Source organism: Festucalex cinctus, chromosome 21 (genome assembly GCF_051991245.1).
Source record: "Festucalex cinctus isolate MCC-2025b chromosome 21, RoL_Fcin_1.0, whole genome shotgun sequence".
Classification (NCBI taxonomy): domain Eukaryota; kingdom Metazoa; phylum Chordata; class Actinopteri; order Syngnathiformes; family Syngnathidae; genus Festucalex; species Festucalex cinctus.
The window spans coordinates 6,489,729-6,517,166 of NC_135431.1; the positions used below are offsets into that span (position 1 = coordinate 6,489,729).

Here is a 27,438-nt window from a genome sequence, read left to right on the forward strand (position 1 = left end):
AAAAAAAGGCTGGTATCGGCCCGATACCTGGTATCGGCCCGATACCTGGTATCGGTACCCGCCCATCCCTAACTAACATCAATGTTTCACACAAATCTCAGTTCAGTAGAAAGTTAGGAAGTTTATTTTTTGCAGATTTTGGTTTTGAGCGACGACCTGTACAAAGGAATTTACCCAAGTGTGTCCCGTCAAAGCAGATATCAAACCGTCCTATTGTGTGAAGCCTTTTTGCATTCACCATCAATATTATTTCACAATTTTATTTCATTGTTTCAGCACCAAAATGTACAGTTAGGCCCAAACATATTTGGACAGTGACACGAGTTTTGTTGTTTTAGCTGTTGACAAAAACATATTTAGGATACAATCATAGAAATAAAGTGCAGATTATCTGTTTTAATTTGAGAGTATTGATATCCAAATTGGAGCAGGGGTTTAGGAAGTACAGCTCTTTAAAATGCAGCCGTCTCTTTTTCAGGGGACCAAAAGTAATTGGACAGTTGACTCAGAAGGCTGCAAAAAATAAAAAAAATAAAAACATGGGCCCTTCCCTTATTAACTTGTCATCAAATATGCAGTTAAAAGGTCTGGAGTCGGTTCTAGGTGTGGCGTTTGCATTTGGAAGCTGTTGCTGTGAACACACAACATGCTGTCAAAGGAGCTCTCAAAAGGGGTGAAACAAAAACAAAAAATAACAAAAACATCAAAGATCACTTGGATTTTTTTTGATGATATGGCAGAAGACAATATTCCTCAATGGTCCGTTTAAATCCAACGTGGTGTCATGCAGACCCCACATCATGAAACTTTTGTCACTGTCCCAATATTTTTGGGCCTACCTGTATATACAGTACAGCAAGTCATGAATGATTTTCCAATAGGAAAGTAACACAAAAGGGCCAACCCTCTTGTCATATAAATGAAAACTAAAAAATTCATTTCGGCCTACAGTGAGTGTCGTAATAGGTTTTTTTTCAGTGCCTCTCCAAATAAGGCAAATTGGCCAAGACAGAGAAACAATGTCATATACTGACAATAATGTACATTCAGTGATGAAAACAGCAAAAGTGATACAAAAAAATAAAATAAAATTCACAAGTGTGCATAAATTAGCGGCTGAAATGACCAACTGTACCAACAACTTTAAAATATACAGTAGAAGTAGATCATAAACCATATATACACCTCTATACAGTATTTTTGGCCAATAAAATCAAACATGCAAGTGCTGAAAGAATGGTTTAAAAAAAGTTCCTCTATTGTAAGTGCATGTCTTTATTTATTACAGGAAAATACAATATTATATCGTATCAGACTACACTAAAACAAATAAGGTGACCAATAAGTGATAATACACAAAAATTATGTAGTTAACATACATGTAGTGTGTACCTGGTTTACTTTAACTACCGTGTGAAACGCAGGCAGCTCTCTGGCTGTTAAAACGTATTTTTTTCTGGAAAGGGCATCCAAAGAGGTCATCATCGTCTCCCTCTTCACTAGCTGTCCAGTCATCTACTCAAGGTCCTCCAGGAGCTCCAGGGAGGCCACCTCGAAACTCAGCCAAAGGTCGCCTGCAGGACAGTGATGTAATGAGTACATATGATGAACAGGAGACCTAATGCTAACGTAGCTAGCGCTGCTAAGCGAGTGTGAGAGGGCTGTTTGATTATTCTCGAGAGGTGTAAATGAGTGCGCGCACTTTGATGCTGACAGCCTGTCACATGTACCATCATGATTTTTTTTTTTTTTTTTTTTTAAGGGGGGCGCGCTTGACCTCGGGGAACATGATTTTTAATTTTTTTATTTTTTTTTTTTTTTTTTACTGTCCTAGAATAAAGTGCAATTGCACCTCCACTGCATTAGGGGGCAGTGGCGCTCTCATTATTGGCAGAGTGTACGCAGGGAGCATTCGCTCGGTGGTGTAGGGGTTTTGTTTGCACCCAGCATGCGCGCTTTCCACACAGCAAAAAAAAAAAAATCAGCACAAATTATTTTATATTTTTGTTTTGCAGGTTAAAGGTTTTAATTTTTTTTTTTATATTGTGGTCCTGAGTTAATGTTGGTGATCTGTTTGAATGCATTATTATTTATTGATTTTATGCAATTTTATTTTTCCGTATCATATGGTTTGAAATGGTCGGTCAAAAAATGTTTATAGTTTAATTAAGGATTTAATTTTATTTTTGAATTTCAGATGCACTTTAAATCTATTCTGTTACAGTTAATAAAGCTATTCTTTGTTGTGTTGTAAGTTGGTCCATATTTCGTTCCTTTTTTATTCTCTTATACGTTAATACGGATAAAGTGTTATGCAGAGGTGTGCTTAGAAGAATTTTATAGACAAATGATACTATTTATAGTCGCGTGGGTGTGTGTGTGTGTGTGTGGGGGGGGGGGGGGGGTGACAGAAAATAATTGAGAAGCACTGACTTAGATGTTGCACTTCCCATTGATTTAAAAAAACAAACAAAATAAACATAGTTGACGTCATTTAACGTTTATGGCAGCATACATCTTGATTTTGCTAATCGTTATTAAACGTTTTTGGCGGTCAAAGAGTTAACAAATGACTGACTGAAAACTAACGCCAAGCCATCTGTGACTGAGCAGGAAACACAGCTAAGCATTTTTTTTTTCCCACTGATAGGAAGAGCAACAATAACAACTTCAACAATGACAAATAACATTGTGACTTTCGAGAGTAACTTTGCATATTTCCCAGGAAAATCCCCGCACTCACAGTTTTGGTTCTGTATGGTACGCTCCTGCGCGAGATTCTGTCCGAACTGCTCCAGATCTCTGCTCATTCCGTGTGATCGGACTCCGACGTCTGTAATCGTCCGCTGCATGAGCTCCAAACACTGCCGCTTGCCGCTCAAGCATGTGAGACCCTGAAAACATTTTCATATTGCACATATTTCATATTGCAGGTTTCTGAGAACAATTAACTCATTTGCTCCCCATAACATGTAAATACGTTTTTTTTTAATGTTTTAAGTGTCCCAAAGACGTATTTATACGTTTTTTTTTTTTGGGGGGGGGGGGGGTTTATGCTAGAGCATACAGAAGGCTTTGATGTAGCCTCTCAACTGCAAAGAACGGGTGCAGAAATGGTAGTTATTACACAAACGGCCAGCAGGTGGCAGCAGAGCAAAGGAGATCAACCACGGCCATCTAGAAAAAAAAGCTAAATTACTTACAATTTTAAATAGATTTGTGAAAACTGATGAAACTTAGCTCTCTTCTAATGCTAATTGCTGCAAAACGGAAATAGACAGAAACATACTTTTTTTTCCTGATGAAAGAAGAGACTTTAATCTTTCTTTTGCTTTTATAGCAATTGAACACAATATTCTGTGGGCCTTACAAAATGGCTGGGAGTTAACAATATGAGCCTCACTTTGACCGAACCCTAAATTTGTCTTTCTGTATAAGTAGGTCAAGGAGTCTGACACCCCCCAACGAACCCACACACGCACTTTACACTTGAGAACAACAGCAACCCCCTCCACTCTCTGTCCAATAAAGACATCAGACAAGCCCACTGGGGACTGAAAAAAGGTCTCTAATGTCTCCATCCAAGCCACTCAACAACTTCAAATCAAATCATGCTTATTATGCTTATGTACAACATTGCTATTATTTTTTTTTAAAAGAAATACAACATTCTGTACAAAAATCCTATTTCAGGCCTTTGCCCACAACATGTTGAGCTCTTTGTTCTTTGCTGCACATTGACCCAATTCCCCACCATGTGGCCATTAAAAATGCATCAAGAGGCAACGTTTGAGCGTGGTGGAGGCAGGCAGCGGTCTCATGGGGCCAGCCCCGCTCGTCATGGGGACATAACGTCACCATGTGCAGCAGATTGCGCTTCGGAGCACATTTTCGACTCTCAATTAATATTTACTTATGCAAGGCCAGTTGGGTTTTGTTGTTTTGTACATTGCCTACGCCCTTCAGTATTTCTTTCATTATTTAAAATTAATTAATTTTTTTGTAATCTTTTGAATTGTTTTATGGGTGGAGGGAAGCTAAAAAAGTAAGAATTTCATTGCTCACAGTGCTGCCATTTATTTTTATTTTATTTTATTCTACTCTGCATATGACAAATAAACATATTGGATCGTGATCTTGAATCTCAAACTATTTACAAATACAAATACAAATCTTGTCAGTGTTCAACTTTTGTTCCCAGCACTCTTTCAACGCAATTGATGGATTAAAAAGCAGAAGTTTACTGGGTTACAAAGTTTCCAATTTGATTCTTACTGTGATTGTATATTTGTTTGTGTTAATGTACAATCATTAATACAGCCAAATGATCCAATAGGAAATGTTCAGTAGTTGCTATTAATAATTTTTAAAGCAAAAACAAAAAATGATCAAAGATTCACCTTTAGAATGTTTTACTTTGTATCTTATGGTGTACACCAGTAATAACAAACCCGACCTTTTTTCTGCATCCGTCGCACATGATCTATCTCGTATACTTTGACATCCAAGTTCTCTGGGATTGCGCGATCCGCCCAGCGAGACAGCAGACTGTTAGATGGTTGTCTTGTGGCGAGGGGCGTGTCACTGGAAAGTTGACGAGGGTGAGTGCCTACCAACAGAAATGAATGAACAGCATGAGAACGACGCTGAGCTGTTTGCATTCTTTTCTGCCAATTTTTGAAACACAAAAAAAAACATCTTCAAATTTAGCATTTTTATGGTGTAATTGAACAACACAGACATAACCCAATGCACCCATGTTGGACCTTCCTTTGTCTCTTGTTTTTCTGCTCCTTCACTTTTTAACAGATTTTCACACCCTTTTTATTTTCTGAGCCAAGTGCAACCTGATTTTGCATTTTAACTTCCATTACCGAGTGAACTGTTGGATTCATAAATTAATGATATGACTTCTGGCAATGTAAGGCTTTCCTGGTCACTATGTGTGCTTGATCTGACTGCATTCCGCAGACATGTCATCTCCAATTCACATCACAACGTGGTAGGGTGGGAGGATTTTTCTATTCATTAATTGATATAAAATGTCAGCAGTCTTTTACAGTAAAATCATTTCTATGAAACTATTATGAGGTTTTTCAATATTTGAGCGTAGTTAACAGTCAGGAGCCGCATTTGCAACATTTCTTGGCAAAATTGTTGTCTGGAATGCATTATAAATTTGAATACCAAACAAAACAGTTGTTGATTTTAGTGTTTTATGTAGTTATAATTAACCCTTTTTTGTGTTAAATTCTAATAATGCAAAAAAAAAATGCAAAAACTAATACTGAAACGAACTCAAACTAAAAGCAAGCATATTTTCTAAAAAACAAAAACGAATAAAAACTAACAGAACCACCCTGAAAACTAATCAAAACCAACCAAATTAAAAAACAAAACTCCAAACTAGGGCTGTCGATTATGGAAAAAATAATAATCACAATTATTTTGGCAATATTTGAAATCACAATTATTAAAATATATATATATATATATATATATTTATTTTTTATTTTTTTTGTACAAAACAAGAAAATGTTTAAATGTAAAAAAACAAAAAATATTAAGACAAATAAAATTGTTTGAAACACTATAATTGTGAAAGATCCTTTTGGGTGAAACAGCATCTATTAAATTAGTTGTTTTGAATGTTTTGAGGGAAAAAAATGTGCAAATGAATAAATTTAAACAACTCAAAAATTTGTATTAATAATCTTTTTTTTATAATTACGCTGATTTTGTAATTGTGGAGTGTCTGAGTGTCTGATACTGCTCGGTGGCAAAGTTGGTAAAGTGCATTGTCCAGTAACCAGGAGGTCATAATTTCATAATTTATCTCTCAATTTACTTCATAAGCATGCCACATGGATTCAAATCTTAGCATTGACCTAGTAGCATTCAGCTTTCAGCATTCCCACACAATTTCTCCAGAAATTGCACTTAGTCTAGTTGAAATTGTAATTGAATTTCTATTAATTGAGATCAAACCCACAACCTCCAACTTGGAATGCGTTTTGTACCTGTGTTGCCTCTCCGCCGAGATGATCTGCTACCGTGAGCCTCTCTGAGAAGGGAGCCGCTCCTGTCGCTCACGGAATCTCTGTTCGACGTGCTGCTTGCTGTGGCTTCACTGTCCCTCAGCAAGCTGTCATAACCGCTGCTCATAGTACTGTTCCTGTTTGAGAAATACAGCGACGTTTTACCCATAGCCGGTGGCAAATCGCCGCTCAGGACACTCGTGGTGTCGCTTGCATGACCACTCATGTGAGGGGGCGTCCGGGGAGAGGTGACTTGGCTGTACGGAGAAGAAAAGGAGCCCGCTGGGTCCGGTCCTGATGAAGTGGGGCTGGCGGGCCTTTCCTTTAAGAAGTCTGATATGCGGCCGTTGGTGAATCCCTGAATGGCAGATTTTGTGGACGAGCATGTTGAGCTCTGACTGGGCGTGCGGCTGATGGAGTGGAAGGAGGCTGGAGGGGAAGAGGAGAGAAATGAGGAAGTCCTCTCGATGCTAACAGTTTTGCTGTCCGGGGATAGGCTAGCACTCCGGTTGATGGACTGCTGCAGGCCTTTACGGGGTAGACTAAGGTTCTTGATGCTGGGGGCAGACAGGCGACGCACTTTGGGACAAACCATTTTTAGTTTCCCCACAGCGGACAGCTTTGAATGTGTTGGCCTGGATTGAATTATAGTTTCAGGAGGGATGGGATTATGACTCTGGCGAGTCTTTCTGGAGCTTCTGCTTGCTCTTGGTATTGTACAATCCCCAACACTCTTTCCTTTGTGAACACTTTTGCCAAAACCATCAGAACCTTTCTTGGAGATCCCATTATAACTTGGAGAGGTGCTGCTACTTCCCCTGTCAAAAACTGGGAAGTCACTTGAGTTCCTCCCGAGGGATTTGCTTGTCACCTGATCAATTTTGGCACTAAAATGTCTGCCACTCTCCTCCAAGGGTGACATCATCCTCCCAGACATGTGATCATGTTTCATGCCAACCTTTGAGGTCTCAAACAGTGAACCAACACCCCTTCTGAGAGGTCTCCTAGCCTCCTGCTTGGAGTCTGTTTCATATTTCAGCGAAGACGCGTTGCGGAGGTTGTGGTTCAACGGGGACGGCTGCTTGCCTCGCCTCCTCTCTAGGGTCACCCCGGGGCTGCACGGAGTGGATGATGTCACCCCCCTTGTGTCTCCACAGCCATCTGCCATGTGACGGTTGGCGTTTAGCCAACTTCGAGGCAGACTACCTGTATTAAAGGACTCGACGCCCGTTTCCAGGCAACCTAAAGAAACGCCAATTATCGTACTATTCCCAACACGTCTGCGAGTCGACTCGTCCCCGAGGAAAGCCTTTGGAGGGTTCATGGAGTAAACATGCTCCCTGTTGTCTGTATCTCTCAACCTCTCGCCACACATTGTGTCGTTACGAGAAGATACATTTTCCAAGGCCGTTCTGTCACGAGGAACCAGATTGCAGCTCGAGTTACATATTTTGTCTGACTTTATTATGTGAGTCTCTGAAGCTGATTCCGGGCATTTTATTTTAGTCGCAGTTCTTTGTCTTTCGTTGACATCGCAATGTTCATCGGCATTTATGAGCATGTGATTTATAAATGACGGGAGAGATCTTTCTCTTCTTGAGGAATACCGCACCTTTTCGATATCCGCCGTCATGCTCTGTGCGGCATTCGTCGGATTTGTTGCTGCAGAGTCTTCAGTTATATTGCTTATGATTTGGATCGGTTGTGATCCTGCAGAGCCTTGCACGTGTGCCGTTGACCGGGCAGCATCTTTGATGCAAATGATGTTCCCTCCCGTCCTACCACTGTCAAGTGTGCCGCTAATGGTCACCTCCTCCACCATGGAGAAGACGAGTTCATCTTGACCTTTCAAATCGAGCGGCTGTTGAACAGTTACAGTGATGGTTGCTGTCATTTCCCGAGCGTCCTTTTTGGGCTCGCTAGCCGCGATGTCGTCAAGTCGCGGTTTTGAAGAGGTGCAGGGAGGAGACGGGGGAGACGCAGGTAAACTCTTTCCAACTGGTGAAGTCCTTTTGTCTGTTTTGAGCCAGACAGCTGCTTCGTGATTCTCCGGCTTCTCCGTAGGTTGAAGGGAACGGTTAGCAGCCACGCCCTCAACTTTGACGTCTACAAATTGAGAAGCTAGCGTTTCAGCGGACTGAATTGCTCCAGGTTTTGGCAACTGATAGCGACTAGTCACGTTTCGATTGAGAGTTTGATTCAGTGGCTCCTCGCTGGAACTGGTCGCACTGCACTCCTCGCAATCGTAAAGACCAGAGTCCTCTCTCTGAAAATTGTCCCCATGAAAGGCACCATCTGTTTGTTTCTCTCGACCCAAAGTCCGAGTGCAGCCTGGCCCCTGTTTCAACATCTGCGGTGCCTCTTCTGTAGCAGCCTGTTTCCCCGTCTCTTGTGGTTTTTGTGTGACATCGGTAACAGGAGGCCCTTTTGAGGCGGACTTCAGCAAATCCGTTGTCTCCTCTCCATCAATGCAGCCCAAGCGCTCCTGAAGCTCGGCAAACGTGTCGCATTTAAGACAGTCCCTCTCTGGCTTCTTCATTTCGGCTTTCAGCGTTTCACTCTGCCCTTGAGTGTCATCTTTCTTCTTCTCTGCATGGAGTTTGGGGATTTTCAGCAGCTCTTGGAGCAAAGCAGTAAACTCCGGGTCGTCCGTGTCAGCCTTATTTGGATGTAAGGAGGGTATAATGGGCACAAACTCCGGTTTTGCTAACCTTGGGGGAGCTCTCGGCTGGATCAAGCCATCAGAGTCTATTTGGATGACTGTATCACAGGACTGGTCACTACTGGAGTGTTCATCGAGCTCCCCGCGGAGACGGAAATGTTGCACATCAACATCAACCTCATCTGTGGAGTGGAAAGCTCGCAGGGAAAAAGATGGAGGGCCTCTCTTTTGTCTTGTCAAACTTCTGCCACTAGGTGAACATGAACTGGATTGCTGTTGAGCAAAGATACATAGGCAAGGTTAATTTTAGTATCGGACTATATTTGACACGAAATACATATATCATCTGTGCAGGTATCAAAATTAGTGTGTTAATATCAAGTTAATTTAAAGTTCCTTTACTGCCACAATTTTTTTAATGCTAAATTAACGCCCACCCCTTGCATTGTGCTGCCATCAATGTCTAACATTAAATGCTTATGCCCTCTAATGGCAGAAAATTACCTTAACACAAATCAATGTTTCACACTCTTTTCTTTTTTTTTCTCTTTTTTTTACAGTCCATTACATCTTTTTAACTTTAAAACTTAAACTAACTTTATGAATTATTGTGACATTACTGTATCAATGAACTAACAGATACAAGCATAGGTTAACATATTTTTCCACTTTTATGTTAACAAGAGTATGAAAAACTGGATGATATATATTGTACATTTTATTTTATTGTACATTTAAAACAGATTTAAAATGCACAATTAAAAAAGGTGTGTTTTGTGTGTGTGTGTGTGTATATATCATCACTGTTAAATATTTTTCAAAAACATTTTGTTTTTATTTATTTTTTTTAAAAAGTATGTCAGCTTTTTACATACTTCACTTCCTGAGTGTTCAAGTAAGGCGCTGAGCAGTGTTGGCGGCACAGTATTCAGCGGTAGCGCTCTGTGCTCCCAAACCAGAGACGTGGTCATGACGTGGGTTCGACCCCTCGCCCCAAAAACAGGTCGATTGCGGGAGCAAAAATGTTTGATCTTAGACCATTATGTCATTATTTATTTATTTCTCAAGTAAGATTTCAAAAGAGAGTGTTGTTTTTAGCTTTATTTTCTACACATACCGAGAAGGGATATGTTCCATCTTTTAGCAAACTCCTTTCATACAGTCGCACCTCAAAATGAGTAAAATTAGTGAATTTATAACGTGTAATACCGTTGTCCTCTTCTGGGACCTGCGGATGCGAGAAGTCAGCTGGATGATGGAGGTGGTTTCGTGTAGCTGCGCCAGTGAATTGGCAACCTGAGCAATGACTGTGGTGTGGCAGTTAGCATGACTCAAAGACTCCCGAAGAAGCATCGTTAGCTTACTACCCCTGCACAGACACAGACATATTACATGTCATTTTCATTTTATACAGTCTTATGTTGTCTTTTATCAACAATACACAACATCACTGTCTTGTGAATACTGCATTCATAATATATATCCAATGAAATAGCCACATGGGAGACAGAAGAAGCACAAACGTCGCCTTTTAAGCTAGCGACTCAATTGCAACTTGGTTATCTGATTGTTGTTACTGTCGGGCGTCACGATACGATATTATCACGATATGAAGGTCACGATACGATATTATCACGATATTGTGGGCGTTGGCGATATTTAAAAAAGATCACAATATTGTAAAAAAAAAAGAGAGCTCATACTAAAAAAAAGCACAATATTGTGCTTTTGTACATAACAGCAATGCATATAAACCACCTACAATCTCTAATAACAATATTGAGGCTCTTACTTGCTAATGCAAGCACACATCGATTGCTTCACAAGCAAATTCGGTTCCCCTTCATCTTACAATTAGCATAGATTTTAAACATAGAAGGCCAAAACATCCCTAATGAAAATTAAATTGCACTAATAAAAAAGCCACTAGAGGGTGCTAGAACTGCATAAATGGAAATCAACCTGACTTTTTGAACAGATGTGTTCCTTTTAAATATTGTGAACATGACGACGACAATATTGTGGCAGTTTTAATATCACGATATTGCCCTTATCGTGACATCCCTATTAACTCATTGACTGCCATTGACGGAAAAAGACGTCAAATAATGCATTTTTGCTGGGCTGGCAGTGAATGTGTTAAACACAATGTGCCAATATATTTTGTGATTATATTGCAGCATCCCTTTTTCCTTTTTTTTTTAAGGCAAATGTTGCTTAAAAATCCATAAATTTTGGTTACATCTCATTTTAAGTCATTGACTGCCATTGACGGAAAAGACGTCAAATAATGCATTTTTGCTGGGCTGGCAGTGAATGTGTTAACCAATGTCCAAATTTGGTCAATATCAGACAGATTTCCCCACATGGCACATTCATACATTGATACAACGGCTCAACGACAGTTAAACTGTAACAAAAATGTTAAAAGTTCTTACTTTTTTGGGATGGTTTTATGTCCACTTAGTAGTGACAAAACAACAGGGCCCAGGTCTGAATGCGGAAGTTTGTTTTTGATATATCCAACCCCGCCCCTCATGCCACTACAGACATCAATCATGGTCAACTTGGTTGGACCACGTGAACCTGAAAGAATTTTACGTAAAAATAGAAAACATGAAATCGTTATTAAATGTTAAACTGAACTAAATAAGCTTAGGTTATAATTAATATAGAACCATCTAATTTGCCTGGTAGGAGCTGCTATGGTATATAAATATTTGATTCTAACCTTTCCCAACGGTGCTGCTTTCTTGTGTGCGAGGGGGTTGCACGTGCAGAGTGAAGAACATTATGGAGCTGTGGGACAAGAAGGTGGTGAAGTCATTGTGCCGGCGTGCTGCAATGGCTACATCCAGAAGGGAGGCGGCCCGCTCAGCAGTTGGTGCTTTGACCCGATTGTGGTTCCGGAGCTGAAACGGAAAACTATATTGTCACCTGTATATGCAGAAACAGGAATTGTGCCATCATTGCAAGAATGTCTTCTCAAATATAACATTAGCAATTAGCAATCCATTTAATGCTTCATCTGTGAAAATGTGTCAAAAGTATCAGTTTTGTGGGAAACATTTTGTGAGAAGTCGACTATCCGGCTTACATCAAGTATTATACAATATAATCATCGACACCAGCAAAAAGTCGATTTCCACATTGTAAGGTCCTCAAGGGACTTTATATTTTGACTACTCATTCACCTACTGATGACATCATCAGGAGCAAATGAGGGTTCAAGATCTTGCTTAAGGACACTTTAACATGCTCACAGTGGGCTGGGATTGAACCCACAACTTTGCAAGCCGATCACTCTAACCACTGATCGTTATTTGACTTTTTTTTTTTTTGTGAATGCACTTTCAATTTAAGACTTCAAATAATTTGCTGAGAGTACATAGCAATGTAAACACTTTAATTCGTTGTACAGTATAATATGTATGCATGAGAAGATCCAAATGATATTCAGTTATAATGAACTCCATAATGCAACCATCTCTGGCCATGCATTTCTAGTTAGTTAGTTAGTTAGTTAGTTAGTTAGTTAGTTTTAACTCTTGTCTTTTAGAGTGAACATTTGCTCAGTCACTTCTACACTTATCTGGGGTGTACCACAAGGTTCAGTTTTAGGCCCGATTTTATTTACCACTGATGATGATGATGATTATTATTATTATTTATTTATTTATTTTATTTATTTATTTATTTTTGCTATTATTACTGTTTGTGGTGCTACTGTGAAGTGGTTAGGTAGTTTGCATTTAATTGTCTGGAATTTGTTTTTCTAGTTTGTACAAAGTAAAAGCACTTTGTAAACACATTTTTTTAAAAGTGCTATACAAAAAATATTATTATTATTATTATTGTTATTATTATTATTAGGGATGTTTAATACCACTTTTTTTTTAGACCGATACCGATACTCAACTCAACTCTTGAGTAGTCACCGATACCAGATACCGATACCACTAGTACATAAACTTCTCCCCCAAAAAATGTCAGATAATTTTAAAGAGAGATCTATAAATCCCAATGAAGCATTTTTCCTTAAAATTGCATGAAATTAATGTCAATTTGCTATTCCTCTCAATTATCGGTCTTGATCGTAAAACGGCCACTAGATGGCGGCCGATACGAGCACCGATAACTTAAAATAAGGCTGGTATCGGCAGCGATATCGATCCCTAATTCTTATTATTTTTACTAGTCGTCGTAGTAGTTATAATAGTCATAGAAGACCACTTCAGACTGTTAGACATTCCAAAAGAATTTACTCCAAAATGACAAGATTTCTCTTTCTACCTGGATCCCATGGATGGGGTCCTCTTGGAGCCGAATGTGGGCTCTTGGGCTGTCCTGTACGTTGCCCAAAGAAGGGGCCACCTCCCCGAGTAGATCTCTCAGAGTGTCTTCCTCTCCGCAGCAGAGTTCCACAGCAGATACGGATACAGTAAGATCCGTCCACGTCTTCTCCCGCCGCTTCTCAATGGCGCTGTACAGCCAGGAGATGGCACATGGGATCAGCCCAAGCTTGTGGATGCTCTCGGCATTTCCGACCATGCTGGACCAGGAGCCTGTGGCAGGCAACAGAGATTGTGTATGCATTAGAACACACGAGGAATCATGACATTTTATTTTTCACATTTGTGTTATTAACTTAAGGTCAGCACAAAAAAAATCATATTAATAGTATTTCCATAAAAAGACATACAGTAGAGTATGAATATATGCATTGACTGTTCGAAATAGACGGTAAAATGTACTATATATATATATATTTATTTATTTATTTATTTATTTATTTATTTTCAGTTTCATACTCTTAACATAAACGTGAGGAAAAAAACTAATAGAAATATGGCCAAATTTTTTTAGTCATTCATACAGTAATTTTAGAATATTTCATTAAATTGAGTTAAAATTAAAAAGATGTACTATACTGTAAAAAAACAGGTGTGATATACTGTAGCTTTGTGCTGAGGACATTTTTCTGCCACTAGATGGCATAATTGCATTTGTGAGACGGTGACAACTCAGCAAATTTTCTTTTCATATTAAGAGCTATGTAATATTTAACATGAAGTAACTGCACAATTTTAAAATTTTAAAATACAACTTGACCCCAGTCTCCACAAATATATGCATTATTATGAAATTTTTTACTGCTAAATTTTGACATGCATGTGTCAGCTGTGTTGCGACTGGAATTCCCCCAGTAAAATTAACTAATTAATTAATTAATTAATTAATTAATTAATTAATAATAATAATAATAATAATAATAATAATAATAATAATAATTACATAAATAAATAAATAGATAAACATTTGTGGTGCTAAAGGAACTTTAAATTAGCTCAAAATTAAGACACTAATTTTGACACCCGTAATAATATTATGTAAAACCCCCTTAGAAATAGGTAGATGAAAGACTTACTTGGCTGCTAAATTTCACACTTAATGGGTGGGCATGCATTACTGGGATTTGTTTTTATTATACAAGCCGCTAAAAAGTCAATTTCCATGATATATGCACTTTAAAAATTATGTCCATATGTTAACAATTACTGCATGTCACTTCAAAATACTTCTGGACCTGCATACATAAACTGCATACATAAGTGATATATTTTTTTTTTTAACAAAACATATTTTTATGAACTAACGCCCGACTGCACTTCATCATGCACTTTTTCCCGGCATCCGGTTAAAAATACAGGCCTGTTTTTTACCCGTTTGTCTCATCCAGACATTTAATTGAATGAGGATAAGACAATTGGTTTATTCCAATTAGGGGCCAAACTGTCTGTTATTCAGACAGAATAGTATTCTGTGGAGGAGATTGATACCCCTCGGCTGCGGGCCACGTGTAGTCTGCATCGGCCGACTAATTCATTTACGGAGAGTGGCTTCATGTGAGAAAGAAGCTCCAAGGAGACCCTGCCCTTACCCCCATGTGTGTGTGTATATGTGTGTTCAACAGTATCTAACATGCTCTCAGCAAGGCTAAGTGCAGGGCCCATATCTTTAATAGCAACATTTTACCGTCCATTTTCTTTACAATCCCCTCTGCGCTCAGAGCATCCCCAAAATACAATAAAAAAGTGTTTGTGTGTGCTCTATGCTTGAGTGTCTATCATTTATGGGATGCTTTACTTTTAGATATTTCAGTGTAATGTCATTCATGAATGGATTGGGTGAAGAGGATTTTAAACAGCAGCACTTTTCTGTCATTCCAAATCCAAAATTGTTCAATTGAAGCAAAGAGGGCTCGAGATGGGTATTGAGGACGCAGGCAAAAAATGGAGAAGGGGTTGAAGTGGTAAGGGAAGGATGGATGACAACAGGAGTGGGACTAAGGTTTAAGAGGGGGGGGGGGGATGGATGAATGGTCCTTGAACGGAGATAAAAGCATCCCACTCTCATTTTAAATTTGAACCCGCGGCCCCTCGCAGCGAGCCATTACTCACCCACATCGGCGCACCCCAAGCCCAGGACACATCCGTCGCTGCCGCTCAGCACGCAGCGGATGACATCAGCCAAGACGCCTGCGCACACCTCAGTCTGGTCAGAAGGACGGACAGGAGACAGAAAATATTTTATGACTCATTTCTGCAGGGAAATAGCACATTCAATTGGAAGGGATGCTTGTCTGCTCTGTCAAATTCCCTTGGGCTTAAATAGTGGAAGCAGAGCTCATTACTGTTTAAAAAAAAAAAAAAAAAGAATATTTACTTGAAAAAAACTAGTAAAAAATTTTTCACTCAGAAATTCTAAGTAAATCTTACTAAAAGTTGTTTAACTCTTTTTACCACCATAAATGTTTAACTCATTCCCTCCCAGCCATTTTTACAGAAGCAATCCCGTTAGCTCCCGGCTGTTTTACTGAATTTTGACTGCAAGGCCCACAGAATATTGTGTTCAATTGCTATAAAAACATGGAACCTATCAAAAGAACAATTAAAGTTCATCAGGGAAAAAAAAAGTATGTTTCTATCTGTTTCCGTTTTGCAGCAATTAGCATTAGAAGAGAGCTACGTTTCATCAGTTTTCACAAATCTATTTAAAATTGTAAGTAATTGAGCTTTTTTTCTACATGGCTCTGGTTGATCTCCTTTGCTCTGCTGCCACCTGCTGGCCGTTTGTGTAATAACTACCATTTCTGCAACCGTTCTTTGCAGTTGAGAGGCTGCATCAAAGCCTTCTGTATGCTCTAGCATAAAAAAAAAAAACAACAACCTATAAATATGTCTTTGGGACACTTAAAACTAAAAAAAAACAACGTATTTGCACGTTATTGGGAGCAAATGAGTTAATAAAGACTAGTAGAATAAGGATGTATGCCGCCATAAACGTTAAATGATGTCAACTACGTTTTGTTTTGTTTTTTTTGTTTTTAATCAATGGGAAGTGCAACACCTAAGTGCAGTACTGCCTGGTCAATGGGTTGTGGAATCAAAAACACCCACTAACTATGGCCAGCAGATGGCAGCATTGTATCTCTTTTCCGCCTGATACCATCAATATTCTAACACACAGCAGGAATTGCATGGCTCAGGTGGTAGAGTGGCTGTTTCCCAATCTGAAGATTGTTTGTTTGTTCCTCAAGCCTTGAGTAGCATTTTTTTAAATAATAATAATAATAATAAATTGGTCAAATGTCCTCAAAACTCTCCTTGTAAAATGTACTTAGAATTTCTGAGTGAAAAAAAAGTGGACTCTTTTTTTTTTTTGTTCAAGTAAAGAAGTTGCAAGGTGCAGACAGTCTTGAATATAATCCATTGATTTGCAAATTGAGCTATCCGGACCCCATAATTTTCCAAGTCGTCAGATAGACAGAAAACCATTTGTTGCGTGCAGAGAATAGCAAAACTTCCATTAACATAAATCAGTATTAATATGCGTCGAGTGGAATATTCAAAATCCACATGAAAGTGTTATTTAGTGATGAGGAAGGAGCACCAAACCTGACTGCAGTCTTGAGGATAGACAGCGTCATAATGAAAAGCCTTGAGAAGATCTTTGCCGTCCCTGCTGGAGGCTTTTTTAGCCCGTGGTGGACTTTGGCACACGGGTTCTAATAAAATGGCTCTTTTCTTGGTCGGGTCGACGTGGAGAACTGGAGGGTGGCCCTCGTTTGTTGTTGGGTTGATTCGCAACACAACTTTGACCTGTAAACAAAAAGGCAAACAATAAACCAGGTTAATGTTATAACAGGAACTACAACAGGAGATCCTTAGATCCTTTCACTTCTTATCACTTTTCAATTGCGTTTCCATTTGACTAGCTATTTAACACTTTTGCCTATGGATTTTTAATGACAGCAAACGTGACAAATATTCAAATAAATATGCAGAACCACAACGTTTAATTTCCTCAGAATGTACACAGGTGCTCAAAAAAAGCACTTAGCCAAATATTTTTAGTTGCTTAGTTTTAGTTCTTTAATAAATGCTTAGTTTTAGTTTAGTTAGTTTCAGTATTAGTTTTAGTTTTTTTTTAATGTGTATTACTTGTGCGCAATATTTAAAAAACACCATGGGCATGACGTCATTATTCCGGTTTCCAAAGAAATCTACTAAAAATCACATTTAAAATCATCCCCAAATGCTCATGCGTTCAATTAATTACCAAAGACTAAAAACGAAGGACATTTTTGCTATAATTATATTTTGTTTTATTTTAGTTAGTTTTGTAAACATAAAATGTAGCTTCAGTTAGTTTTCTTTTTTTTTAAAAAGCATCTTCGTTTTTATTTTATTTCGTTAACGAAATTGTTTTTTGAATTTTAGTTTTTCGTTATTTTTAGTTAACTAAAATAACCTTTAATAGCACCTGTGTTTTTCGACACCTTCCCGTCTTACTTTGACCAGCTCCAAACATATTTGTTTTTATTTTATTTGAACTGAGTCAAATGACATTTTTAGCATATGTCGCGGGCCACTAAAAAATGGACGGCGGGCCGTGGTTTGGACACCCCTGATTTAGAGAGCTGATTTTTATTAGCCAGAATTACAGTATAGTTTGGTTGAATATTTTGGTGTTTTAATGAATTCAAAATCAGTCAGTGTTTTCTATTGATTCATCGCACACATCTTGTATCCACAAACAAACAAAATATTGTAAACTACAGCTTTCAGGCTGAAAGAACTGATTTCATTAGCGCAGCTAGCAGAACTATGCATTCACTCACAGCTGTAGATGGCGATGCAAACCGCCCTCTCTGTTTTTCTACATGTCATGACATTAATTAGTTAATGCAGTGGTTTACGGGAAGGTGCTCAGAGAGTCTTAAATTTGGTTCAATCCTGACTGACAGCCACTTAACGTGGCTCACGGGCTCATATACGGTCGACTTGGCTAATCGAATGAGTAGCTTACAAAGGATAATCCAGAGAATGAAGGTAAAGAGATGTTAAACTGATGTAGGACATTCAGTCAAGTGCAGCAGCCGGATGACATCATCAATCAGTGACTATTTGAAATCCATGCTGCCGCATGATATTTCTTTTTTTCTTCTCTCCTCCTCATAATTTTGATAATGTATGCAGTAAGTGTCTACCGAACCGTATTGAACCTGTGTCAAATTCTATGTGAGTTCAATTATTCAACAGACGCTGAAACATCTCCGAAATGTTTTTCTTCGCTCTCGCACGCATGAAATCTAGCACGCAGATGCACAACGGAGCTGAGTGCTCAGGCAGCTGGGGCAGGCTCAAAAATCTGAGCCTTTATCTGTAATTCTAGACTCAAGCCAAGAGTCTGTCTATGAGACAAGGACGAGCAGGCCGCTCTTATATTGATCTAGCCCACTTTTCCCAATGGTAAAAAAGGATGGGGAAGGAGAGAATAAGATGGAGGCATTAGCGCCACCTAACATTGCATCATGGAGAAGGGGGGGTCGGGGGGGGTGATACAGGATCCCCTCCAAATTGACCGTGATGTCTTTACAATTCAATATGGCTGCTAATAATGCTTACACGATGGCATTTGTGGTTTGGAATGGCGCTTGGAAAGATGCACCACCAGTGCACCAATATTGCTATTTGTATCCACACATTACATTTTACATTGAAACCAGGTGATTTTCAGGTGATTAAAATGTTTAATTGTATTTAATTGCATGACTTCAATAGTTAACCCACGATTAATCGCAAATTTTATATCTGTTCTAAATGGACAATAAAATGTACGTTAAACATTTTTTCATACTCTTGTTAACATAAAAGTGGGAAAAAATAAAATAATAGAAATATGGCTGCATATTTTAGTTATTGATACAGTAATTTCATAATCATTCATAAAATTGAGTTAAAATGAAAAAGATGTACAATACTGTAAAAAAAACTAGTGTGATATTGATTTGTGTTGAGGTCATTTTTATGCCACTAGATGGCATAATTGTAAAACGGTGGTGACAGCTCAGTGCATTTTTACTTTTCACATTAAGAGCTATCTAATCTTTAACCTGAAATAACTCGTGAAATTCTGCACATTTTTTTTTTCAATTGTAAAATGCAACTTGACCCCATTCTCCAGAAATATATGCATTATTATTACATTTATTCTTATTTCTCTCTAGAGAGCAGATGATATGCAGATTTGAAACGAGGATCGACAATAACACCACAACATGCACTAATGTTATGAGCAATGTACTGAATTTTATTCTATGCGTCTCTGCTGCCAAGAACAAGAACCAAAAATAGAGATTGTTTTGGCCGCGAACACTGGTTAGACTCTCACTGGGTGCGCCCAACTGACGCTGATTGATTGGGTCCTAGTGGATGTTGTTGATGTTTTGGGCACAAAGCATGTAGCAGGACCCTCGCAGTAGTCATTTGATAGCTCTAAATTTAAGGAACTGGTATGACTGTTAACAAAGAACCTTCATTAAATAAGGATGTCAATTACCTTGCCAACATTGGGCGAGTCTTTGGTTCTGATAGCAGCTTGGAGCAGACAGGGGGGGACAAGAGGAGGGTTTTTCTGGATCAGATCCCTAAAACTGTTGGAGAGATGAGCAGGAGCTGCGTCGGAAGCTTGGCCTTTTCTCCTCGATGTCAGGTTGAGCTTCTCTGCTGCCCTGTAGGGAAAGTGAGAAGTATCGTAGCGCCAACATTCTGTAGCACAATTGATATGTGCAATAAACATAGTCATATCTCGTCATTGTTATTAACTCATTTGCTCCCAAAGACGTATAAATACGTTCTATGTTAAATGTTTTAAGTGTCCCAAAGACGTATTTATAAGTTTTTTTATGCTAGAGCAAACATGCAGCCTCCCAACTGCAAAGAATGGTTGAAGAAATTGTAGTTATTACACAAACGGCCAGCAGGTGGCAGCAGAGTATAAGAAATCAACCAGGGCCATGTTGGGAAAAAAAAAAAAAAAAAAAAGCTTGGCTACATTCTAATGCTAATTGTCGCAAAACGAAATAATATATAAATTTTTTTTTTGATGAAATAATGAAAGAAGAGACTTTAATCTTTCTTTTGGTAGGTTCCATGTTTTGATAGCAATAGGACACAACAAATCCATTCAAACAGCCGGGAGCGAAGGGGATTGCTTCTGTGAAAATGGCTGGGAGGGAATGAGTTAAAGAGGCATTTACCTGGCCAAAAAGGACATGGCAGCGGTGTTTGCGATGGTCACCACCCTGGAGAGGTGAGGGATCCTGGAGCTAGTGTGTACAATATCAGTACATCTTAACCCGCCATTGTCTGAAGCCTGCCACGGACAGAGCTGTATGTTAAAAATCCAAACGTGTAATTGCACTCAAGCACCCGGTCCTAATGGTACTATTATCATGACGTGTTAGTCTAAGTGGGGCACACTGGGTTAAACGTACACCATTAGTCACATGGCGGCTGCGGAGTGCGAGGAATCATTTGTAAACGCTCCGAATGTGTATTGTCTGCGTTAAAACGTGACTCGGAAGATAAAATGATGCAGTAAATTGAACACATAGTGTAGTTCAATATAGTATAACACACACACAACAGATAAATTAGCTACATGGCTACATTTGTACGCTGTTAAATCTTAATAAGATACTAAGATACTACTAAGATACTAAGACTAAGATACTACTTAACTCATTGACTGCCATTGACGGAAAAAGACGTCAAATAATGCATTTTTGCTGGGCTGGCAGTGAATGTGTTAAACACAATGTGCCAATATATTTTGTGATTATATTGCAGCATCCTTTTTTCCTTTTTTCTTTTTTTAAGGCAAATTTTGCTTAGAAATCCGTCAATTTTGGTTACATCTCATCTAAACTCATTGACTGCCATTGACGGAAAAAGACGTCAAATAATGCATTTTTGCTGGGCTGGCAGTGAATGTGTTAATAAGATAATAAGATACTGTGTGACATTCAATTCTTTTTCACAATTGACAATTCCGAACATTTGGACATTTCTGATATTTCCGCAATTTCCACGGCGTGTTGTATTGCTTTTGCCTGTGACAAGCATACCAACCAGGCATATTGCTATACTAGTCAAACACATGACTGCGTTAACCAGCACAACAAACAAGTTATAGGAATCAGCCATTTTTGTTGTTTACAAACGCTTTGAGGGCGGAACTGGGACACGCCGAGCGGAGTAAATCTGACATCAAACCTTCCTCGAATGCAGCATAAGACCCGTTTTTTGACTTGTGACGTAAACTTGGAATTGTCAATTACAGTTGTCCAAGGTTTTGGGGCATGGCTAAAATGCTAGCTAGCTAGCTAACCTTTCTAGACCGCTATGTTACCGACACACTAAACCAAATGAGGCGGGAGCTTATTGGACGACTCTGATGCCGTTTTGCGGTCCGTAGGCTAATGAGCTAGTGGGGCAGAGTGCTAGCTAGTGTCCATTAGACTAATTGACAATTCTGAGCTCACAAGTCAAAATGGCGGTCATCTCGACGAAAGGCAGCTCTCCGCTCATTCAGCAGCTTCTACACATTACCTTTTCATTAAAATAAAACCGGTAAAATATTATAATCAACAATAAGAAGCTAAGCATTACTATCTATGTGGAAACTGTTGTTCCTGTTTTGTTTGTTTGTTTCATTCCGCGTTTGTATTGCATTACATTATGCAGGCGTTCCTAATGTTCTGACCAGTAAGTGTAAATACCTTCAGCCATTTTTTTCCTCATTAGCTCGCCACACACTCCCACTTTCTCTGCATCCCATTTCCTTGCTGCCATCCAATGTCTACACTCTGTAACTGCTCTCCTTTCACATGATTCCATCATATCCGCATAATAATATACTATTGATTTGTTGCTACTCAGCAGACCAGTCTGTTTTCCGTGCATTTTCTTCAGGAAATGTGCACACTTATAGTGTACTGTTGCTATGCAATTCAATTAGATGGTGTTGGTAAAGAAAAATAAAATGGTCATAGTCATAATGTTTTTTTGTTTTGTTTTTTTAGGACACAGGACCTTGAATCAAGTGTGACTTCTATCAAGCTAATGCATATTTATATCTCACTGTCCACCCTTTTAAATAGGACCGCCTCTACTATTGATCACAAGAGCCTTTTTGACTTGCTGCGTTTTATGACAAGGTTAAATCACGCCCCAATTTCATTCCATTAGCAGAAGTACTTATGAAAACGTCTGCAGCCATGAGATCTGAATTGGCTGTGAGTACGACTAATAAATCATCGCTTTGCTGACATGCACTCATAAAGATGTACATTATCCCTGAAGCTCATTAAAAGAGGGATCACATGAGGGACTGATGTCTGATTTAGTGTTAAGGAAAGGCTTTTAGGGATACCTGATTATGGGGATAAAAAGTGACGCCATCAGGAGCCACACGGTGCTGCTCCTCCACCCAGCGGTCCATATCCTGGTTGGGGGGCTTGGCTACCCTCCGCCTGAGGGTCTGCGGGGTTCTCTGAGGCGTTCTGGGGCTCCGAGGGCAATGATTCAAGCCATGAGGTTGCGAGGCAGATCTGTCCCCGAGTTTCGTGTTACTTTGTCCGAGCAGTGTAGCATTCCTGGTGCTGCATAACTGATGACCCCTGTTCAGAGCCAAGTGCACCGCCTCGCGTTTGAGCTGGTTCAGTTTTGTGCCGCAGGTGGCGCATTCACCCAACTCCCTGCCTCTGTCTCTGGACTCTGTGGTGGACCGGCTGTGGACGCGGAGGTTGTCTTGAAGAAATGCACACAAGTCACTTGTATCCTATAGAATTTGAGAAACAGATAGAATTCACGGTCTTAGCTATCTGGAGTCGTCACTTAAGAAAAAACTTGTCATTAAACAGTTTTAAATTTGTTGTTGTTGACGGTACAAACATGCAAATATTCACTTATTTTGAATTTGATATATCCCCAAAAAAGAAAAGTCTAGGAAAGTTGAGGAATGCTGAAATTGCCTATTTGGAGCATTCCACAGGTAAACAAGTTGATTGGTTAAATTGTGAACAAATCTGTAAACAACAAATGCAATTTAAAGCTCTTCAATGTGGAGCAAACGTCATGCCCAAGCTCATCTCAGCTGGATTACCGTAAAGTGGAAAAGTGTGCTGTGGTGTGATGAGTCCACTTTTGAATTTTTTATTTTATTTGTTGTCTCATCATAAAACATCTGGATTGTTATCCGCACATTTAAAAAGCCAATCTCAATGAGAGAAAAAAATGTCATTGTGGAAAAAGCTGCATTGACATTGAAACAAGTATTGGAATTATAAAAGGATGTATTGAAAAAAAAACACAGACATTAATAAAACGTGTGTGAGTGTCAAAGGTTTTCAATTTCAACTCTCTGGTTTTCAGTTTCACTTCTCTTTTTTTCAATTTCTACTTATTGGCATTGTTTTATCACGTGGTGGGCGGGGTTGGGGGCGGGACTTTAAAAAAAAAAAAAGAAAGAGTAAAAAAAATCTGCTGATTTTTTTATGTCTGTATTTTCTTTTTCAATACAACATTTTACAATGCCAATACTCGTTTCAATGTCAATGCAGCTTTTTCCACAATGACTTTTTTTTTTCCCAATACCAAATTTTATTGTCAGTGCTGTGGCTCCCTATTGGCCTTATTAACTGTGGTCTGGTCTAAAAATATGTCGCCAGTTACACTGACTTGCTAAGAATTAAAAGTAGAAAAATGTCAACATTTGTTTCTAACTTATCACATACATGTTTCTTAATTTACCAAATATTCTATATTTTGTTTTAAAATGTAATAGATTGTGTTGAATCAAAGAAAGCAGTTTTTATTTACTCAAATGTTACAAAAAAAAAGGACAAAAATAGCAGCATAAATGGAACCAAATAAAAATCCACAATAAGTAAACTGTAAAGTAGTGAAGGAAAACTGTATTCTTTTTATTTATTTATTTACGTTTTACACAAATTCATTGAAATTGGGGTTTGTTTGTGTGTGAAAATGAAGCAAATTATGCAAATCCATTCAAAAATCTAGACATGGTTGTGTGCAATCACGTCATAAAAGTAAAAAAAAAAACAATAAAAAAAGAGTTGGACTCTAACTGTCTACTGTGTCTATGTCAGTCATTTGCTCTGCCCTTGACCGCACAAAAACACGCACACACGCGTGCATACACTTCTCTTCCATCTTGCCTTTTGTCATCTGTCCAACCCATCCTGGGCATGCGAGTTCACTTTGACAGTGACCCAAATTCCCTCAGTGGACAACAGACGGTGCGCAGAAGCTTTTGAAGAAGAAAAAAAAAAAAACGTTGGAGACTAAACATTAGGGGTGTTAAAAAAAAAAAAAAAAAAAAATCGATTCGGCGATATATCGCGATACTACATCGCGCGATTCTCGAATCGATTCAATAATAGGCAAAATCGATTTTTTTTTTTTTTTTTTTTTTTTTTTTTTTTTTTTTTTTAGGATTCACACCTTAAGCATGGAAGAATGTTATATGAACGGAACATTAAGCCTTAATATTTTATTTTAATGCTGTTGTTTAAACATGAAACAGATTACAACCTCTATAAGACTGAAATTTCAGATAAATAAATAATACATTTTCATATAAATCTTGCACTCTACAAGCTTACTGATTAGTATTTTCTAAATTTGAATGAAAAAAAATCGCAACAATCGACTTATAAATTCGTATCGGGATTAATCGGTATCGAATCGAATCGTGACCTGTGAATCGTGATACGAATCGAATCGTCAGGTACGAGGCAATTCACACCCCTACTAAACATCATCAAGTGCTTTAATGCAAATTTGTTCTGTTTCAGTGAGTTATTTTACCAATTAAAAAAGGAATGGGGACATTCGTCTCTATTCACCTTTGTCAGTTATTCTCAGACTCACTGTTCATTCAAAATTTCGGCTTTAACATACCAGCAACATACTTCATACATTGAATTCTTGCTGCCATGAAAAGTGCAACGAGTTTCTCGAACCTTGTGAAGGCGGCCCACTTTAGCCAGATTGCGTTTCTATAAAAGGATGATGCAACTCACTGACGCTGTAGAGAAACGGTGCTCGAATCAATAAAGCTGCTATCTGGCTTATCTGATTATTACACATGACCTCAGCCCAGTGCCTCTAAAGTGTGCGGTCTCTGTCTAAAAACATGGACCATCCCACTGAGGAAGACAAAAATAAATAGCCTTTCCTCCAAGGGGAAACTTGAGGACATGACACAGGGATGTTGAGATTAATTATTTACGCCCGTTTGAAGCCACTTGCACAGGAATGGCACTCGTCTACTTTGTCAATTGAAGTGTGGATGATAGATGCTAGTGGTGTGACCTAAGGATGCGGGTAAGTGGGCCTTTGTTTTGAAGGAAAACTGTCACTGGTGAGGCCGCAAGAACACTAACACATTTTTTTTTATTGCCGCCTTCAAGATTAGTTGCCAATTTTCCTCAAACAAAAAGAAAAGAAACTAGACTAAGTGCAATTTCTGGAGAAATTGCGTGGGAATGCTGAAAGCTGAATGCTAAGCTGAATGCTTTTGAAGTAAATTGAAATATAAATTATATGAAAATTTCAGTTTTAATTGAAGTTGAAAGATAAATGAATAAAAAGAACTGAGTATCAAGAATTTATTTTTTTAAGCAATACTGTACATTACATGAGCCGAGTCTGCCAGAGCAACTGTGATGTCATTTGGAGTGGACAGCAAGTGGCAAAATGGCCGACCCTTGAGATGGATGAAAATGGTGGATTTTGCTGCCTAATTCATATTCCACAAATGCAATACTAATCAGAATGCTTTGTTTAGTCTAATTGGTCATATTATTGTAAAGAACATTTTTGACTGCTTTCCCCATTTAAAAAAAAAAAAAAAAAAGGGGGGGGGTGCTTGTGTAATTATTCAAGGTTTAATGGTTATGGTGATTAATTCAATTTTGTAAAAAAAAACAAAAAACTTTAAAGGGATACATGACTCACTTTCCCATTTTTAAGTTAATATTTTGTTAAGAATTAATTTGATAATGCCATTATTTTTTTCATGTAGGAATTAATACCTTTAAAAACACATTTTGTCACTTGCTGTCGACTGAAAATGACATCACAGGTGTTTAGAGCACAGATAACGCGACCAATCACGGCTCCCATATTTTCTGGGTTTGGTCATGTGATGTATGACATCAAATTAGTTCTACAAAGATTAACTTCTTACTGCTGAAAATAACCAAATGAGTCAAGTATCCCTTTAAAAATGATCCCTTTATTTTATGTCTTTATTTGTAATGAGTGGGGGAGAAATCTGCAAAATAGATGAGTATGCAATTGTTGAATGTTGATACGTAGGCTATCCAAAATTGGCAGAGCACCATCTGCAGGATCTGATAGTTCTCGAGGGGCTCCACTTTTCCTTTCATGAATGTGCTTGGGTTGTTGTTGTTGATATTTGCGTCTAAAATGGGCTGACTTTGATTTTTCCAATTATAAATTGGACATGATTTAAGTTATGTGTGGATTGAAGACAAGTTTAGACCTACTAACCTTGCAGGAGAAGTGATGGTGCACGGACAAGCTGAGAGCTTGTTTCTTGAGAGCAACAAGGGTCGCGGAGCATCTTTCACAGCACGCATCTTTCCTCTCACACCTCCCGAGACCAGGATTTCTGTGCAGGGTTTTGCTCAAGGACATGATGCGCTCTCCCACGGAACCAGGGAGAGTCCTGTAGGACGGGACCGCCTCTGCTCTGGGGTGGTACATGTTCCGATGCGGGTCGCTTCCAGATCCTCCCGCACCCTCTGGAGTGGGACGCTCGTTAGGACGGGAGACGCAATCGTTCCCTTTAATACTTGCGCAAACTCGGGAGGACTCGCAGTGATGCTGCACTTTAATAAGGTCCTGAGAAATAAGACAATTATGAGAAGGATGTATGTGGGCTCTAGCGGCGGCAAATTAGATATAATCGACGTAGACTGCAACCACACCCAAATGTTTTCTATAGCGAAACATGCAACTGCGTATGTAAACTATAAAGCAAACAATATTATTTTTTTGGGGGGGAAATGCATAAAATAACTGCTTTTGTATAAGAAAATGTGACTTACCAAACGCGTTCCTCTAGTAGAGGTAGTAAATCTTTCTCTCCCTCCTGTCAGAGATGACATGACAACTTGTTAATATTTAAAACGATATCCGAACAAAGGCTGGATGCACTTTGGCTTGATTTTTCCACAGCTCCATTCGCCAAAAGCGAGAATCTTCCTCCCATTGTGGTTTTGGTCGAGAATGAGCCGGAGTAAAAGTGTGCGGGACACTTGGGATGGATGACGGT

At 38.8% G+C, this 27,438-nt stretch overlaps 1 protein-coding gene across 1 annotated transcript; it reads right to left on the reverse strand.

The window, feature by feature from the left end:
- Window positions 1–97: 97 nt before the first annotated feature.
- On the reverse strand, window positions 98–27,438 carry kif26bb (kinesin family member 26Bb). The gene is made up of 15 exons (XM_077511300.1): window positions 27,212–27,438; window positions 26,652–27,005; window positions 22,483–22,890; window positions 20,306–20,421; window positions 19,606–19,777; window positions 16,659–16,862; window positions 15,162–15,255; window positions 12,994–13,265; window positions 11,432–11,612; window positions 11,139–11,286; window positions 9,910–10,069; window positions 6,021–8,973; window positions 4,457–4,609; window positions 2,744–2,894; window positions 98–1,574 (listed from the first exon to the last, which is right to left on the reverse strand). The coding sequence occupies exons 1-15, from the start codon at window positions 27,269–27,271 to the stop codon at window positions 1,520–1,522; spliced, it is 5,481 nt and encodes a 1,826-aa protein (XP_077367426.1). The 5' UTR covers window positions 27,272–27,438; the 3' UTR covers window positions 98–1,519.

Bases quoted from the DNA above. Each gene is read 5' to 3' on its own strand.
- kif26bb (XM_077511300.1), bottom strand. From the start codon at position 27,271: ATGTCATCTCTGACAGGAGGGAGAGAAAGATTTACTACCTCTACTAGA. The intron at 11,613-12,993 runs GTAGAAAGAGAA...TTTCCGTTTCAG, and splicing joins ACCCCATCCATGGGATCCAG to CTCCGGAACCACAATCGGGT. The intron at 2,895-4,456 runs GTCGGGTTTGTT...AAATGTTTTCAG, and splicing joins GCGACGGATGCAGAAAAAAG to GGTCTCACATGCTTGAGCGG.